Consider the following 16,298-nt stretch of genomic DNA (forward strand, 5'->3'; position numbering starts at 1 on the left):
TTCTTATGTTCTAATGAGCTACAGAACATATTCCTTCAAATTCTAAGATCAAACTTTTTATTGGCAAAAGATGGTACACGTAAAAGCAATTTGAATTGGCTACATTGAATGCTTGAACTGTATTTGTGGACAGCTTCCAAATATTTTGAGGTGTTAAGCTAAAGAAAAAAGCTACAAATGCTAGAAATGTTTGTTGGCTTTTGTAGATATAAATGGTAAATTCACATTTCAAGTGTTAGAGATCCTTTAGAGCGCTGGCAATGTTTTGCATTCTGAAGCAGGGTCTGTAAAAAAAAAAAAAAAATAGCTCAGTTGAGAACAGACTGAAGTTAGTTGGCAGTAATTACTGTTGCTTTTTGTTATAATGTTGGTATTAATTGTCCATATTTTTCTTGATATACAATAGATGGATTTTAACCAGGAATTACAAAGCCTTGAGTAAAGGGTGTAAAGGTAGCACTTCCGGCTTTCTCAATGTCATGATGGAACTTAAAAAGTGTTGCAACCATTGCTACCTCACTAAACTGCCTGAAGATAATGATTTCTATAACAGACAGGAGGCCTTACAGGTATGATTTCAGAGGACATGCACAAGCGGGAAGTGTGTATGCGCATTGCGGTGATCTGAATGCGCAGCAGTTTACGTGCATGTGCGCCGATCAGTGGCAGTCCATGTGAATGCTTTTTTTAAGAAGTATTTTAAGACTTGACTGTTGTGTTGATCCATTATTTATCTGCATTGGATCAAAATACCTGTACTTGGTTACTGCCCAAAAATCTAAATCTTGTGGCCCAAACATTGTGGTCGGCAGCGTAGCTATGGCGTACGCTGCCAACCTACAAAGAAATATGAACCTGCCTCGCGCGAGGCCCAGAACGGAGACTTGCTCTCCGGCGGTGCAGAGTTGTGTGCAACGTATTACATCAGGAAAGCCAGGAGCGCAGCATACAGCCTATGCGTAAGAGAAGGCACACCCACAAAAGCTGTCAGAACTCGGGCACACTCACAGAAACTTCTTTCAGTCTCTTCCATTGAAATTACATTTTAAAAACTTTAAACTGGTATTTGGAATTGATTCATATTTCAGCATTTTGTTTTATTTTTTCAATCCAAACTCTCAATCTATTCGTTGCTATGTGTACAACTTCCTGTTTTGATACTCAGTAAAGGTCTAACAATGTTTTATATTTCTTGCAAGTAATGCTGTTAAACTTCAGAAAGAAATTCCCAGCCATGTTAATTTTCAAGATTAAAATATATTATTCAGACCTCATTTAGACTTGTGTTGGAGATCAACCTATTTTCCTTGTTATAGATGCATTATATTGTATATTCATTTTTGAGTTAAAAGAACAGAATTGGTCACTGAATCCGAGAGATGTTCACTTTATTTAACTTTCTTAATCAATATCCCAACTAATTAAAATGAAACTCGACCAACAAAAAAAGTTTCCTCTTCCAAAACATACACAATGTGCATACATAGATCTTTTAAGATGTGAAACAGGCTCCTGCACCTGCTTTCACTAACTAAGAAAAACATTCATAGTTGGTGCCAGAAATTCACATTTCCAAGGCAGTGCGGATTATCTGTCAAGGTGTACCTTGGTAGATCGCAAGTTCAAGATTTAGCGCATGTGGAAATCCCGAAGTTGCGGTTCATTTCAAAGGTGGTATGACTCCGTATTCTGAGTACAGCGTCTACCCACTGCAAAATCTGGGCCGATGTGTTTAGAATATGTGTTTCATATTGTAACATCTGTGACTTACTTGGAATGAGTAAGGACATCATCAAAAGTTAAATATTAATAACAAATTCCTTGTGGTGGTGCGGGGTCGAGCTTATCCAAATCAAGTAAATCTTTAAAACCTATGTCTAGGTTGTATTGTGATGCATACTCAAAACATGAAAAGAGAAAAGGTGTACTATTTTAACGGCTATTGACTCTTGTCTACCTTTCAAACTAATACTCAAATACTAATACTCAACTGATTGATTTAAAAAAAAACAAATCACTAGCACTTTTATTAAAATAAATATATACAAGCTGCTTCAGAGGGCAGCCACATTGGTGTGGAACTGGAGCTACACATAGGCCAAACCGGTAAGGACAGCAGGTTTCCTTCCATAACATAGAAACATAGAAAATAGGTGCAGGAGTAGGCCATTCGGCCCTTCGAGCTTGCACCACCATTCAATAAGATCATGGCTGATCACTTCCTCAGTATCCCGTTCCTGCTTTGTCCCCATACCCCTTCATCCTCTTAGCTGTAAGGGCTATAGTAAACTCCCTCTTGAATATATCCAATGAACTGGCATCAACAAATCTCTGCGGCAGGGAATTCCACAGGTTAACAACCCTCTGAGTGAAGAAGTTTCCCCTCGTCTCAGTCCTAAATGGCCTACCCCTTATCCTAAGACTGTGTCCTCTGGTTCTGGACTTCCCCAACATCGGGAACATTCTACCCGCATCTAACCTGTCCAGTCCCGTCAGAGTCTTATATGTTTCTATGAGATCCCCTCTCATCTTCTAAACTCCAATGTATAAAGGCCCAGTTGATCCAGTCTCTCCTTATATGTCAGTCCTGCCATCCCGGGAATCAGTCTGGTGAACCTTCGCTGCACTCCCTCAATAGCAAGATTGCCCTTCCTCAGATTAAGAGACCAAAACTGAACATAATATTCCAGGTGAGGCCTCAGCAAAGATCTGTACAACTGCAGTAAGACCTCCCTGCTCCTATACTCAAATCCCCTAGCTATGAAGGCCAACATACCATTTGCCTTCTTCACCGCCTGCTGTACCTGTATGTCAACTTTGAATGACTGGTGAACCATGACACCCAGGTCTCGTTGCACCTCCCCTTTTCCTAATCTGCCACCATTCAGATAATATTCTGTCTGTGTTTTTGCCCCCAAAGTGGATAACCTCACATTTATCCACATTATACTGCATCTGCCATGCATTTGCCCATTCACCTAACCTGTCCAAGCCACCCTGCAGCCTCCTAGCGTTCCCCTCACAGCTCACACCACCACCCAGTTTAGTGTCATCTGCAAACTTGGAGATATTACACTCAATTCCTTCATCCAAATCATTGATGTACATTGCAAAGAGCTGGGGTCCCAGCACTGAGCCCTGCAGCACTCCACTAGTCACTGCCTGCCATTCTGAAAAGGACCCGTTTATCCCGACTCTCTGCTTCCTGTCTGCCAACCAGTTCTCTATCCACGTCAGTATATTACCCTCATTACCATGTGCTTGGATTTTGCATACCAATCTCTTGTGTGGGACCTTGTCAAATGCCTTTTGAAAGTCCACTGGTTCTCCCTTATCTACTCTACTAGTTACATCCTCAAAAAATTCTAGAAGATTTGTCAATCATGATTTCTCCTTCATAAATCCATGCTGATTTTGACCGATCCTGTCACTGTTTTCGAAATGCGCTGCTATTTCATCCTTAATAATTGATTCCAACATTTTCCCCACTACTGATGTCAGGCTAACCGGTCGATAATTACCCGCTTTCTCTCTCCCTCCCTTTTTTAAAAAGAGGTGTTACATTAGCTACCCTCCAGTCCATAGGAACCAACCCAGAGTCGATAGACTGTTGGAAAATGATCACCAATGCATCCACTATTTCTAGGGCCACTTCCTTAAGTACTCTGGTGTGCAGACTATCAGGCCCCAGGGATTTATCGGCCTTCAACCCATCAATTTCCCGAACACAATTTCCTGCCTAATAAGGATATCTTTCAGTTCCTCCTTCTCAGTAGACCCTGGGTCCCTTAGTACTTCCGGAAGGTTATTTGTGTCTTCCTTCGTGAAGACAGAACCAAAGTATTTGTTCAATCAGTCTGCCATTTCTTTGTTCCCCATTATAAATTCACCTGAATCCAACTGCAAGGGACCTACGTTTGTCTTCACTAATCTTTTTCTTTTCACATATCTATAGAAACTTTTGCAGTCAGTTTTTATGTTCCCAGCAAGCTTCTTCTCGTACTCTATTTTCCGCCTCTTAATTAAACCCTTTGTCCTCCTCTGCTGAATTCTAAATTTCTCCCAGTCCTCAGGTTTGTAGCTTTTTCTGGCCAATTTATATGCTTCTTCCTTGGATTTAACACTATCCTTAATTTCCCTTGTTCGCCACAGTTGAGCCACCTTCCCCGTTTTATTTTTACTCCAGACAGGGATGTGCAATTGTTGAAGTTCATCCATGTGATCTTTAAATGTTTGCCATTGCCTATCCACTGTCAACCCTTTAAGTATCATTTGCCAGTCTATTCTAGCCAATTCACGCCTCAAACCATTGAAGTTGCCCTTCCTTAAGTTCAGGACCTGAGTTTCTGAATTAACTGTGTCACTCTCCACCTTAATAAAGAATTCTACCATATTATGGTCACTCTTCCCGAAGGGACCTCGCACAACAAGATTGCTAATTAGTCCTTTCTCATTACACATCACCCAGTCTCGGATGGCCAGCTCCCTAGTTGGTTCCTCGACATATTGGTCTAGAAAACCATCCCTAATACACTCCAAATCCTCCTCCACCACATTGCTACCAGTTTGGTTAGCCCAATTAATATGTAGATTAAAGTCACCCATGATAACTGCTGTACCTTTATTGCATGCATCCCTAATTTCTTGTTTGATGCCATCCCCAACCTTACTACTACTGTTTGGTGGTCTGTACACAACTCCCACTAGCATTTTCTGCCCCTTGGTATTCCGTAGCTCCACCCATACCAATTCCACATCATTCAAGCTAATGTCCTTTCTTACTATTACATTAATTTCCTCTTTAACCTGCAATGCCACCCCGCCTCATTTTCCTTTCTGTCGATCCTTCCTAAATGTTGAATACCCCGGATGCTGAGTTCCCCGCCCTGGCCACCCTGGAGCCATATCTCCGTGATGCCAATTACATCATACCCTTTAACTGCTATCTGCGCAGTTAATTCGTCCACCTTATTCCGAATACTCCTCGCATTGAGGCACCAAGCCTTCAGGCTTCTCTTTCTAGCACACTTTCCCCCTTTAGAATTTTGCTGTAATGTGGCCCTTTTTGCTTTTTGCCTTAGGTTTCTCTGCCCTCCACTTTTACTTTTCTTCTTTCTATCTTTTGCTTCTGCCCCCATTCTACTTCCCTCTGTCTCCCTACCTAGGTTCCCACCCCCCTGCCAAACAGCACTAGCAAACACTCCCCCTAGGACATTGGTTCAGGTCCTGCCCAGGTGCAGACCGTCCGGTTTGTATTGGTCTCACCTCCCCCAGAACCGGTTCCAATGTCCCAGGAATTTGAATCCCTCCCTTGTGCACCACTCTTCAAGCCACGTATTCATCTGAGCTATCCTGCGATTCCTATTCTGACTAGCACGTGGCACTGGTAGCAATCCTGAGATTACTACTTTTGAGGTCCTACTTTTTAATTTAGCTCCTAGCTCCGTAAATTTGTCTTGTAGGACCTCATCCCGTTTTTTACCTATATTGTTGGTGCCGATATGCACCACGACAACTGGCTGTTCACCCTCCCTTTTCAAAATGCCCTGCACCCGCTCCGAGACATCCTTGACCCTTGCACCAGGGAGGCAACATAGCATTCTGGAGTCTCGGTTGCGGCCGCAGAAACGTCTATCTATTCCCCTTACAATTGAATCCCCTATCACTATAGCTCTCCCACTCTTTTTCCTGCCCTCCTGTGCAGCAAAGCCACCCATGGTGCCATGAACTTGGCTGCTGCTGCCCTCCCCTGATGAGTCATCCCCCTCAACAGTATCCAAAGCGGTGTATCTGTTTTGCAGGGGGATGACCGCAGGGGACCCCTGCACTACCTTCCGCTGCTCTTCCTGTTGGTCACCCATCCCCTATCTGGCTGTGTACCCTTTACCTGCGGGACATTAATGTACCAGTTCGGTTTTTTTTGCGACAATCCGATAGCTACATGGTCACTTTTTTCCTGCAGATGTTAGATTTTTTGTTTCCTTATTTGTAACAACTGAATTAAAATTCTCAAATTGCCATGGTGGTATTTGAATTGAACATTCTCTGTGTTGTGTCCTTAAATGCTCTAATAATGACACCACGAGGCAGTGTGTCGTACTTAAACTGTAATGACCTTAGTCCTTTATTAGTTAACTCCAGAGTGAGGATCACACCTGGTGGCCTGCCTTTTATACTAGGCTAGGCACACCTGTACAGGTAACCTACGAATCTCCCACTGCTGTGTCCTCTGGTGGCACACCTTGTGATAGTACCAACAGTAGCCGTGTAGGATACATGACACTCTGGATTATTAATCCAGGCCTGTGGATTACTAGTCTAGTAACTAGCACTTACCGGGGTAATTTTGACTTTGGGTTTGACACTTTTTGATTTTAGTTTCCATGGACAAAGAAAAATCGAGAGTTGTTTAAAGGGCAGCTGTGCCGATATCGCCCGTTTTACAAAATTACCACCACAGTGTGCTGTATAAATAAGACTATATACAAAAGTTCTATTTTTCCCTTCCTGGCTCACATGTTAGCTGATAATGGTTCGCTTTCCTCAGGCACTGTTCCCCTCTCCTTCAAAACTGCCATCATCACCCCTCTCCTCAAAAAAAAACTTTGACCCCTTCAGAGCTTGCAAACTATCGCCCCATCTCCAATGTCCCTTTCCTCTCAAGTCCTTGAATGTGTTGTCACCTCCCAAATCTGTGTCCATCATTTTCCCCGGAACTCCTTGTTCGACTCCCTTCAATCAGGTTTTCACCCCGGCCACAGTACCGAAACATCTCTTACCAAGGTTACAAATAACATCCGATGGGTAAACTATCCCTTCTTGTCCTTCTCAATCATTCTGTAGCTTTTGACACGGTTGACCTCAAAATTCTGCTCCAATGCCTCTCCACCATCATCCAGCTAGATGGGACTGTGCTCGCCTGGTTCCATTCCTATCTTTCGAGCCGTAGCCATAGAATCACCTGCAATGGCTCCTCTTTCCGCTCCCACACTTGTGGCCGCCCCCCGCAAGTATCTATCCTTGGCAGCCAGCTGCATGCAGCCCCTCAGTGACATCATCTGAAGACACACTGAGTTTTCACATGTATGCTGATGATACCCAGCTCTACCTTTCCTCCACCTTTTTTCAAACCCTGTGCTGTCTTTATACTGTCACAGCACTGGATGAGCAGTTAATTAACTCCTCCAATTAAATATCGGGAAGCCATTGTCTTCGACCTCACCCCTCCTTATCTCTCTCATCTCCTTCAGAAATTGTCTTCAGTCCATGTCACGAATTCAGTACTCTTGACATCGATTCCATCCCTCTCCCTGGCAACTGTCTGAGGCAGACCAAGTCTGTTCGCAACCTTGGTGTCATATTTGATCACAAGTTGAAATGACTCTCTCATATCCCTATCACTAAGACCGGCTATTTGCACCTCCATAACATTGTCCATTTCTGCCCTTGTCTCAGTTTATCTGCTGCTGAAACCCTCATCCATGCCTTTGTTACCTCTAGTTGACTATTCCAATGCACTTCAGATTGCCCTCCCTAGCTCTGCCCACCGTAAACTTAAGGTCATCCAAAACTCTGCCGCCTATGTGCTAACTCATACCAAGACCCGCTCACCCATCTCCCCTGTGCTCGCAAGCTCCCAATTAAGCAATGCCTCGATTTTAATATTCTCAACCTTGTTTTCAAATCCTTCTGTGGCCTCGCCCCTCCCTATCTCTGTAATTTCTTCCAGCCTTACAATCCCCTGAGATCTCTGTGCTCCACCAATTCTGGCCTCTTGAACATCCCCAATTTTAATCTCTCCACCATTGACGACCGTGCCTTCAGCTGCTGAGGTCCTAAGCTCTGGAATTCCCTCCCTAAACCTCTCTGCCTCTCTACTTCTCTTTCCTCTTTTAAGACATGCCTTGAAACCTACCTCTTAGATCAAGCTTTTTGGTCATCTGCCCTTACATCTCCTTGTATGGCACGGTATCAAATTTTGTTTTTGATAAAGCTCCTGTGAAGCGCTTTGGGATGTTTTACTACGTTAAAGGCGTTATATAAATGTAAGTTGTTGTGTATCTGCAACTTTTTATTACTCGCGTCTGTTCAATGGGGCAATTATATTGATTACCAAGTTTATATTTTTCTGGATATCTTTCAATGAAACGTACATACATGTCCGTTAGATTAGTACGGTGTAACTCTACCATGAAACATATCTAATCACCATGACTTATTGATATTCAAAATATTGGTATGCATGTTATGATTGGTTTCACTTTTAACTCTTAACAGAAAAGTTAGCAGAAAATCTGCAGTGTCCATTTATGAATTTGAAATGAATGTTGTTATAATGCGACAAAACTTTCTACGAATTTAGCCATGGTCTCTGAAGGTTATTCAATTGGTTATGCATTTAACTGTCTGTGTCTTTGTAAATTTTTTTTCCTGATTTCTTGTTTTCCTAGCATTTGATCCGTAGTAGTGGAAAGCTGATACTGTTGGACAAGCTGCTTTGTCGACTAAAGGAGCGAGGCCACAGAGTTCTTATCTTCTCTCAAATGGTTCGGATGCTGGACATTCTAGCAGAATATTTGAAATGCCGACAGTTTTGTTTCCAGGTCAGTTTTCTCACTGGACTTTAAAGCATTAGGAAAAATGTATACATAACTGTAAATGGCAATGAGTTTGGTCTTGCATATCACCTCTTCTACATTATACTGCAATGTGTACCGATGGTAATAGAACAAACTCGTGGAGTACAGTGGCACATTGGAGTGCTAACATATGGCATCATGGAATGAAAGTATACAGGATTAATTTCCACCCCCGCCCAACCTCTTCCTTTCTCCATCCTATTCTGTTGAGTTCCCAATCTCAACCAACTTTCCTACTGAGTGAAAATCCGATGATGCGTTTCTTGCATTCCCCAGTGCATGTAGTTAGTTGTAACATTGGTGGTCTAGGAGCAGGCACCAAGGAAGTGCAGGATCCAAAAAGGACTTGCAAGGGTGAAAAGTATTGGCAGGTAAAAGGTTTACATGCTCTTAAGTATTCCAGCATGATTGGAAAGATGAATATTTTCAAAAGTGCCATTGTATAGATCCATGGCCTTTGATAATCCAAATGACATGCTTGCAGACAGTTTGTTTTTGCAGCAGGTCATTGGTGGCATTGTGATTATAGAGAGTGCCTGATCTTATCTGAGCAGACGTTAGCTATTTCTGCACAAAGGAAGGAGGAAAATCTCAAGAGGAAACAAATTACTTTTGTAGCAATCCAAGTAACTAGTTACAGTACAACAATGGAAAAGGCATGGGAGTAGATGATGTATTTATTCTCCTCCTCCATGGTAGGAATGGGTGCATTGGTTGGGAAGAAAATCTAATTATTTTGCAGTGGATACTTACAATACTGAGAATTGTGAAGTGATGCATTTTGGTTGGAAGAATGGGGAGAGGTTATATAAACTAATTGTACAATTTTAAAGGGGTTGCAGGAACAGAGAGACCTACTAGTGTATGTACAAATCTTTGAAGGTGGCAGTGCAAGTTGAGAATGCAGTTAAACATATGGGATCTTTGGCATAGAGTACAAAAGCAAGGAAGTTATGCTAAACCATTAGAAATTACTGATTAGGCTTCAGCTGGAGTATTGTGTCCAATTCTAAGCACCATACGTTAGGAAGGATGCCAAGGCCTTGGAGAGATGCAAAGGGGATTTACTAGAATCGTACCAGGGATGAGAGACTGGAGAAGCTGGGTTTGTTCTCCTTGAAGCAAAGAAGGTTAAAGGGAGAATGAATAAAGGTGTTACAAATGTTATGGTTTAGGTTTAGTTTCCACTGGCAAAAAGGTCAGTAACTAGAGGACAAGGGTTTATGATAGTTGGCCAAAGAACCAATGGGGAGATGAGTGGAATTTCTATTTTCACAGCGAGTTATGATGATCTGGAATGTAGTCTGAAAGGGTAGTGGAAGCAGATTCAATAGTGACTTTCAAAAGGGAATTGGATAAATACTTGAAAAGGAAAAATTTGCAGAGCTATGGGGAAAGAGCAGAGGAGTGGGACTAATTGGATTGCTCTTTCAAAGAGCCGGCACAGGAATGATGGGCTGAGAATGGCCTTCTACACCGTATGATTCCAAGTTCGCCTGAGGAAGGAGAGCTTTTGAAGACCAGGACCTCAAATCTGGCACCAAGCTCATGGTCTACAGTGATACCTGCCCTCCTATATGGCTCAGAGACATGGGGCGAGACCTTCCACTTCACATCGCCCATCTATGGCCCATATATCGTCCAAAACAGACCTCTATCGCCCATTTTGAGGAAAAAGTGGAAACTAGACCAGAAAGATCGCCGGAAAAATAAGCCCCTAAGTTTCGGCTCACTTCGCCGAGCTGATCGCCCACACATGGCCCATCCCAACTTTCGGCACATCGCCATCACAAGGCCGGGCTGATCACTTGCCGAGGACAAGGCTGGGTAATAGTTGCTTTTCCTGGGCTTTACTGAAGGAAATGGGCACTACGGACACCATTTTGAAGATCGGAGGAAGGATGGAGGCAGCTAAAAAAAAATCGTGCTAAGATGTGAGTTATTTAAGGGTCCTGTATAGATAGATCTACTCAGATTATTAATTAATTTTAATAATAGTAGCCTTGTGGATTAGGCATTTTTTTAGTGAAAAGTGCATTTATACCAAGTGAAAATTATTTAAAGTGATGGGGCTAGTGTTAGACTGGGCTGGAATAGAGAGAGTGTTAGACTGAGATTGGTATACAATATTAGACTGGGGCTTGTAGAGCGAGATTTGTTTACTAGATTGACATTCTTTAGTGAAAAGTGCATTTATAGCAATTGATAGTGATGGGGCCTATGCTTTCTGCGCCATTACTCGTAACTGCTCACAAGCTGGTTTCTGAAAGGATCAATCGAAGAGGCGGCAGAGTAATGCGTAGACAGAGACCGAGGAGACAGGAGGCGAGCGTACAGTCAACGAAGGTACTTGGAAAAGCAATCTTACCTCAACTTGTCTGAAAACGCGTGTCTTAGAAGGCTGCGCTTCCAGAAGGAGGTCATCAATGAGATTTGCCAGCTCATCAAGGGGGATCTGCAGTCTTCCAACGCCATCAGAACCACACTGTCCGTTGAAGTGAAGGTTACTGCAGCCCTAGCCTTCTACACATTGGGATCGTTTCAGGTTTCAGCTGACGATATCTGTCGTATCTCTCAGCACGCCATACACTGCTTCATTCAGCAGATGACTGAAGCCCTTTACGCTCGCAGGATGGACTTTATAAGCTTCCCTATGACCAGGGAGGCACAGAGCGAGAGAGGGCTTTGGGTTTCTCGAGAATAGCAGACTTCCCTAAGGTGCAGGGAGGAAGACATTGCATGCACATTGCCCTGAAAGCCCCTTTAAAGAACGCGGAGGTGTTTTGTAACAGAAAGTGATTCCACTGCCTGAATGTGCAGCTTGTTGTCGACCACAAGCAAATAATCATGACAGTAAATGCTACATTTCCTGGCAGCATCCATGATGCGCACATCCTACGTGAGAGTGCTATCCCTGACCTGTTTGTCAATCAGCCAGAAGGTCACCGTTGGATGCTGGAGGATAATGGATGTGGCCTTGCCAGTTGGCTGATGACCCCACTGCATAATCCCGTCACTGAAGTAGAGAAACGTTACAATGAAAGCCACATAGCGACAAGCAACATCGTTGAAAAGACAATTGGTGTCCAAAAACAGCGCTTCAGATGCCTGGACCATTCTCGTGGCAGCCTACAGTATCACCCTAACCAGGTTGCTGAGTTTATTGTGGTATGTTGCATGCTACATAACCTAGCTATAAGGAGAGGACAACTAATGCCAGATGGGGCTGCAGGTCCACCTCCAGAAGGAGGGGGGACGGAAGAGCCAGCCGGTGAGGAGCAGGAGGAAGAGGAGGCTGGTGAGGACCTCGAGGATGGACCAGCCTCTCGATGTAGCCGTGGTCCTACCCCCCCCCCCCCCCCCCCCCACAAGAACAGAACCCCGTGGGTGTTATGCGGCCGCAAAGCTGTTGCGTCAACAGCTGATAAAGGAACGCTTTGCATGAACTTACATTGGGGATCGTCACATTTACATTTAAATTAATAATTACGTTTATACAAAAGTTGCATTTGCATTGAGTTACGTTTTGGCCTTGCCTGCACTGACCTGTCCTTTGTAGTGCAGCTTTTGCATTAATGCTTAACTTAAGTTATATTACAAGACAATAAAGATGTTAAATTATTCAAAAGGCCCAAGTTAACTAACCTTATCAGAGAATGCACAACAATTGTTAAAATTATTAACAAAATTTATTGCAAACAGAATTCTTTTCAAACACCCTCATCCCCACCCCCACCCCCCAAACTATGAACGAACATTTTAAACAGTCTAACACACAATGATCTCTCCTTCTGTCTCTGCCTTCCTCCACTCTCTCTCTCTCTGCCCCTCCCTGTGCCTTTTGCACATGTGTGGATGACCCCTGGCCTCCCACACATGCCCAGAAGCCCGTTGCTAGGGAGCTTTTGACTTCCTCGTTCGGTGGGCGAACGTGACATCGCTGAAAAATCACATCGCCGGCCTACGGCTGAGTGGAAAATGGGCCATGTTCCAGCGATCAGTAAGGCTGAGACATCCTACATCGCTGGAACAAGGCCCATTTTTTGGGGCGATGGCCACTTCGTGGAAAGTCTAGCCCATGGACTATGTACATCAGACATCTTAACGCGCTGGAGAATTACCACCAACACTGCCTCCGCAAGATCCTGCAAATCCACTGGGAGGATAGACGCACCAACGTCCGTGTTCTCGCTCAGGCCACATTCCCAGCTTCGAAGCACTGACCACACTCGACCAGTTCCTTTGGGCAGGCCATATCGTCCACATGCTCGACACGAGACTCCATAAGCAAGTACTCCGGGTTGGCAGAGGAAACGTTTCAAGAACACCCTCGAAGCCTCCTTGATGAAGTGCAATATCCCCACCGGCACCTGGGAATCCCTGGCCCAAGCCCACCCAAAATGGAGGAAGAGCACCTGGGAGGGCGCTGAGCATCTCGCGTCTCGTCGCCGAAAGCATGCAGAAATAAAGCGAGGAGCGGAAGGAGCATCCGGCAAACCAGATTCCCCACCCAACTTTTCCTTCACCACTGTCTGCCCCACCTGTAATTCCCGCATTGGACTGTACAGCCACCTGAGAACTCCATTTTAGAGTGGAGGCAAGTTTTCCTCAATTTTGAGGGACTGCCTATGATGATGATTCTACGATCTTATTTTAATATTACTGAACTGTAATATTTCCACCTTTTTTAATTTCTAGTTTTATTTGGCGGAATTAAGTCTTTTCCAGCTAAGTGACAACTCCCAACACTTTTTCTACCCTCTGAATCATGCACTTGAGCTCATTCATGCAAATAATGTGTTTATTCATGTCCAGTGTGAGAAATGTTAGATGCTGAAGATTGTTTCTTCCATTTGTGAGCTGACCTCTGTTAATGGAACTTTCACACAGCATACTTGCGCATCGTGGGATTGATCTGGAAGTCCCTTGTTAGGAAGTCATGCTGTAAAGCTGAAAATATCACTTAACTGTACTTCATGCTAAATTATTTTTGGCATGGTATGGGTTATAATGACCAATAAACACAGGATAGCTTGCCTGTGAATAACATAATTAATTGTTTCCTCTGGACCTCCTTCGGTCTTTAGCCTTCCCAAGGATCACTGCTGTGACTGATGGATTCATTCCAGAGTGCAATTGTAATTCTCCGTTCAGATTTGCATCCCTGTCCTTCCATCATTTGTTTTTTTTGCTGTGGACTTGTACAGTCAGAGTGAGCAGTTTTGCCAGATGTTTGTTCCAAGCACGAATGCTTTTTAATCTTTTGTGTTTTTAAAAAAAATACCTGACCTTGGAGTATCAGGAAAACTGTTATCAGGGTTGTTTTAGAAATGCACCAAGGGAATACTATGAAAAGATGGGCTAGATGGACCGAACATTTTCTGCCCAAAATCATATGTTAATATGTGGATCTCTCCTCACGAAGCAAAGCTCTGGTGCTAATGAATTGTGATCGTCAAACTCTTGCATGTTCTGTATTCTGATGTCACAATCACAAAGAAAATTAAATTTTTTTGAACACAAGCACATGGGCGCGTGACCTTCAATTTAAAAGAGGTTAGGAATAAAGGTGGAATTTTCATAATCTCCTGTTGCCATAAAGCATACTTCATCATCATCATCATCATCATAGGCAGTCCCTCGAAATCGAGGAAGACTTGCTTCCACTCTAAAAGTGAGTTCTCGGGTGACTGTACAGTCCAACACGGGAATTATAATCTCTGTTCTGAGTAGAGCACTTGCTTTGGGAGTCTCGTGTCGGGCATGTGAACGATGTGGCCCGCCCAACGTAGCTGGTCAAGTGTGGCCAGTGCTTCGATGCTGGGGATGTTGGCCTGATCAGGAACACTGACGGTGCGTCTATCCTCCCAGTTGATTTGCAGGATCTTGCGGAGGCAGCGGTGGTGGTATTTCTCTAGCGCTTTGAGGTGTCTACTGTATATGGTGCACGTCTCTGAGCCATATAGGAGGGCGGGTATCACTACAGCCCTGTAGACCATACGCTTGGTACCAGATTTGGGGTCCTGGTCTTCGAACACGCTTCCTCAGGCAACCGAAGGCTGCGCTGGTGCACTGGAGACAGTGTTGGACCTCGTCGTCGATGTCTGCCCTTGCTAATAGTAGGCACCCGAGGTATTGTCCAAGGATTTTGATGACCGGAGGGCAGTGCTGTGTGGCAGGGTCAGGTTGGTGGAGGCCCTTTGTCTTACGGATGTTTAGTGTAAGGCCCATGCATTCATACCCCTCGGTGAAGATGTTGACGATGGCTTGGAGTTCAGCCTCTGAGCACAGACGCAAGCATCGTCCACATACTGTAGTTCGAGGACACTGGATGGGACGACCTTGGATCTAGCCTGGAGGTGACGAAGGTTGAACAGGTTCCCATTGGTTCTACAGTTTAGCTCCACTCCGGCGGGGAGCTTGTTGAGAGTGAGATGGAGCATTACAGCGAGGAAGAACAAGAAGAGCGTTGGCGCGATGATGCAGCCCTGCTTGACCCCGGTCCGAATGTGGATTGGGTCTGTGGTGGATCCGTTCGTCAGGATCACGGCTTGCGTGTCGTCGTGAAGCAGGCGGAGGATGGTGACAAACTTTTGGGGAAGCCGAAACGGAGGAGGACGCTCCATAGTCCCTCACGGTTGACAGTGTCAATGGCCTTTGTGAGGTCAAAGAAGACATAGAAACATAGAAAATAGGTGCAGGAGTAGGCCATTCGGCCCTTCGAGCCTGCACCACCATTCAATATGATCATGGCTGATCATTCACCTCAGTACACTTTCCTGCTTTCTCTCCATACCCCTTGAACCCTTTAGCCGTAAGGGTCATATCTTACTCCCTCTTGAATATATCTAACGAACTGGCATCAACAACTCTCTGCGGTAGAGAATTCCACAGGTTAACAACTCTCTGAGTGAAAAAGTTTCTCCTCATCTCGGTCCTAAATGGCTTACCTCTTATCCTTAGACTGTGACCCCTGGTTCTGGACTTCCCCAACATCAAGAATATTCTTCTTGCATCTAACCTGTTCAGTCCCGTCAGAATTTTATACGTTTCTATGTGATCCCCTCTCATTCTTCTAAACTCCAGTGAATACAGGCCCAGTCAATCCAGTTTCTCCTCATATGTCAGTCCTGCCATCCCGGGAATCAGTCTGGTGAACCTTCGCTGCACTCCCTCAATAGCAAGAACATCCTCCCTCAGATTAGGAGACCAAAACTGAACACAATATTCCAGGCGAGGCCTCAGCAAGGCCCTGTACAGCTATAGTAAGACCTCCCTGCTCCTGTACTCAAATCCCCTAGTAATGAAGGCCAACATGCCATTTGCCTTCTTAACCGCCTGCTGTACCTGCATGCCATGACACCCAGGTCTCATTGCACCTCCCCTTTTCCTAATCTGCTGCCATTCAAATAATATTCTGCCTTCGTGTTTTTGCCCCCCAAAGTGAATAACCTCACATTTATCCACATTAGACTGCATCTACCATGCATTTGCCCACTCACCTAACCTGTCCAAGTCACCCTGCAGTCTCTTAGCATCCTCCTCACAGCTCACACCGCCACCCAGCTAAGTGTCATCTGCAAACTTGGAAATATTACACTCAATTCCTTCATCCAAATCATTAATGTACATTGTAAATAGCTGGGATCCCAGCACTGA

General features: G+C 44.3%; 1 protein-coding gene across 3 annotated transcripts in view; it reads left to right on the plus strand.

Annotated features, from left to right (window-relative positions):
- chd1 (chromodomain helicase DNA binding protein 1) overlaps nt 1–16,298 on the plus strand; it is a 260,522-nt gene that overhangs the window by 167,140 nt on the left and 77,084 nt on the right. For all 3 annotated transcript variants that reach the window (XM_070884355.1, XM_070884362.1, XM_070884360.1), the window contains 2 exons: nt 407–569; nt 8,451–8,603. In XM_070884355.1, coding sequence (XP_070740456.1) covers nt 407–569; nt 8,451–8,603 — 316 coding nt within the window. The remainder of the gene's footprint in view (nt 1–406; nt 570–8,450; nt 8,604–16,298) is intronic.

This window comes from Pristiophorus japonicus, chromosome 1 (genome assembly GCF_044704955.1).
Source record: "Pristiophorus japonicus isolate sPriJap1 chromosome 1, sPriJap1.hap1, whole genome shotgun sequence".
NCBI classification, from domain to species: Eukaryota; Metazoa; Chordata; class Chondrichthyes; family Pristiophoridae; genus Pristiophorus; species Pristiophorus japonicus.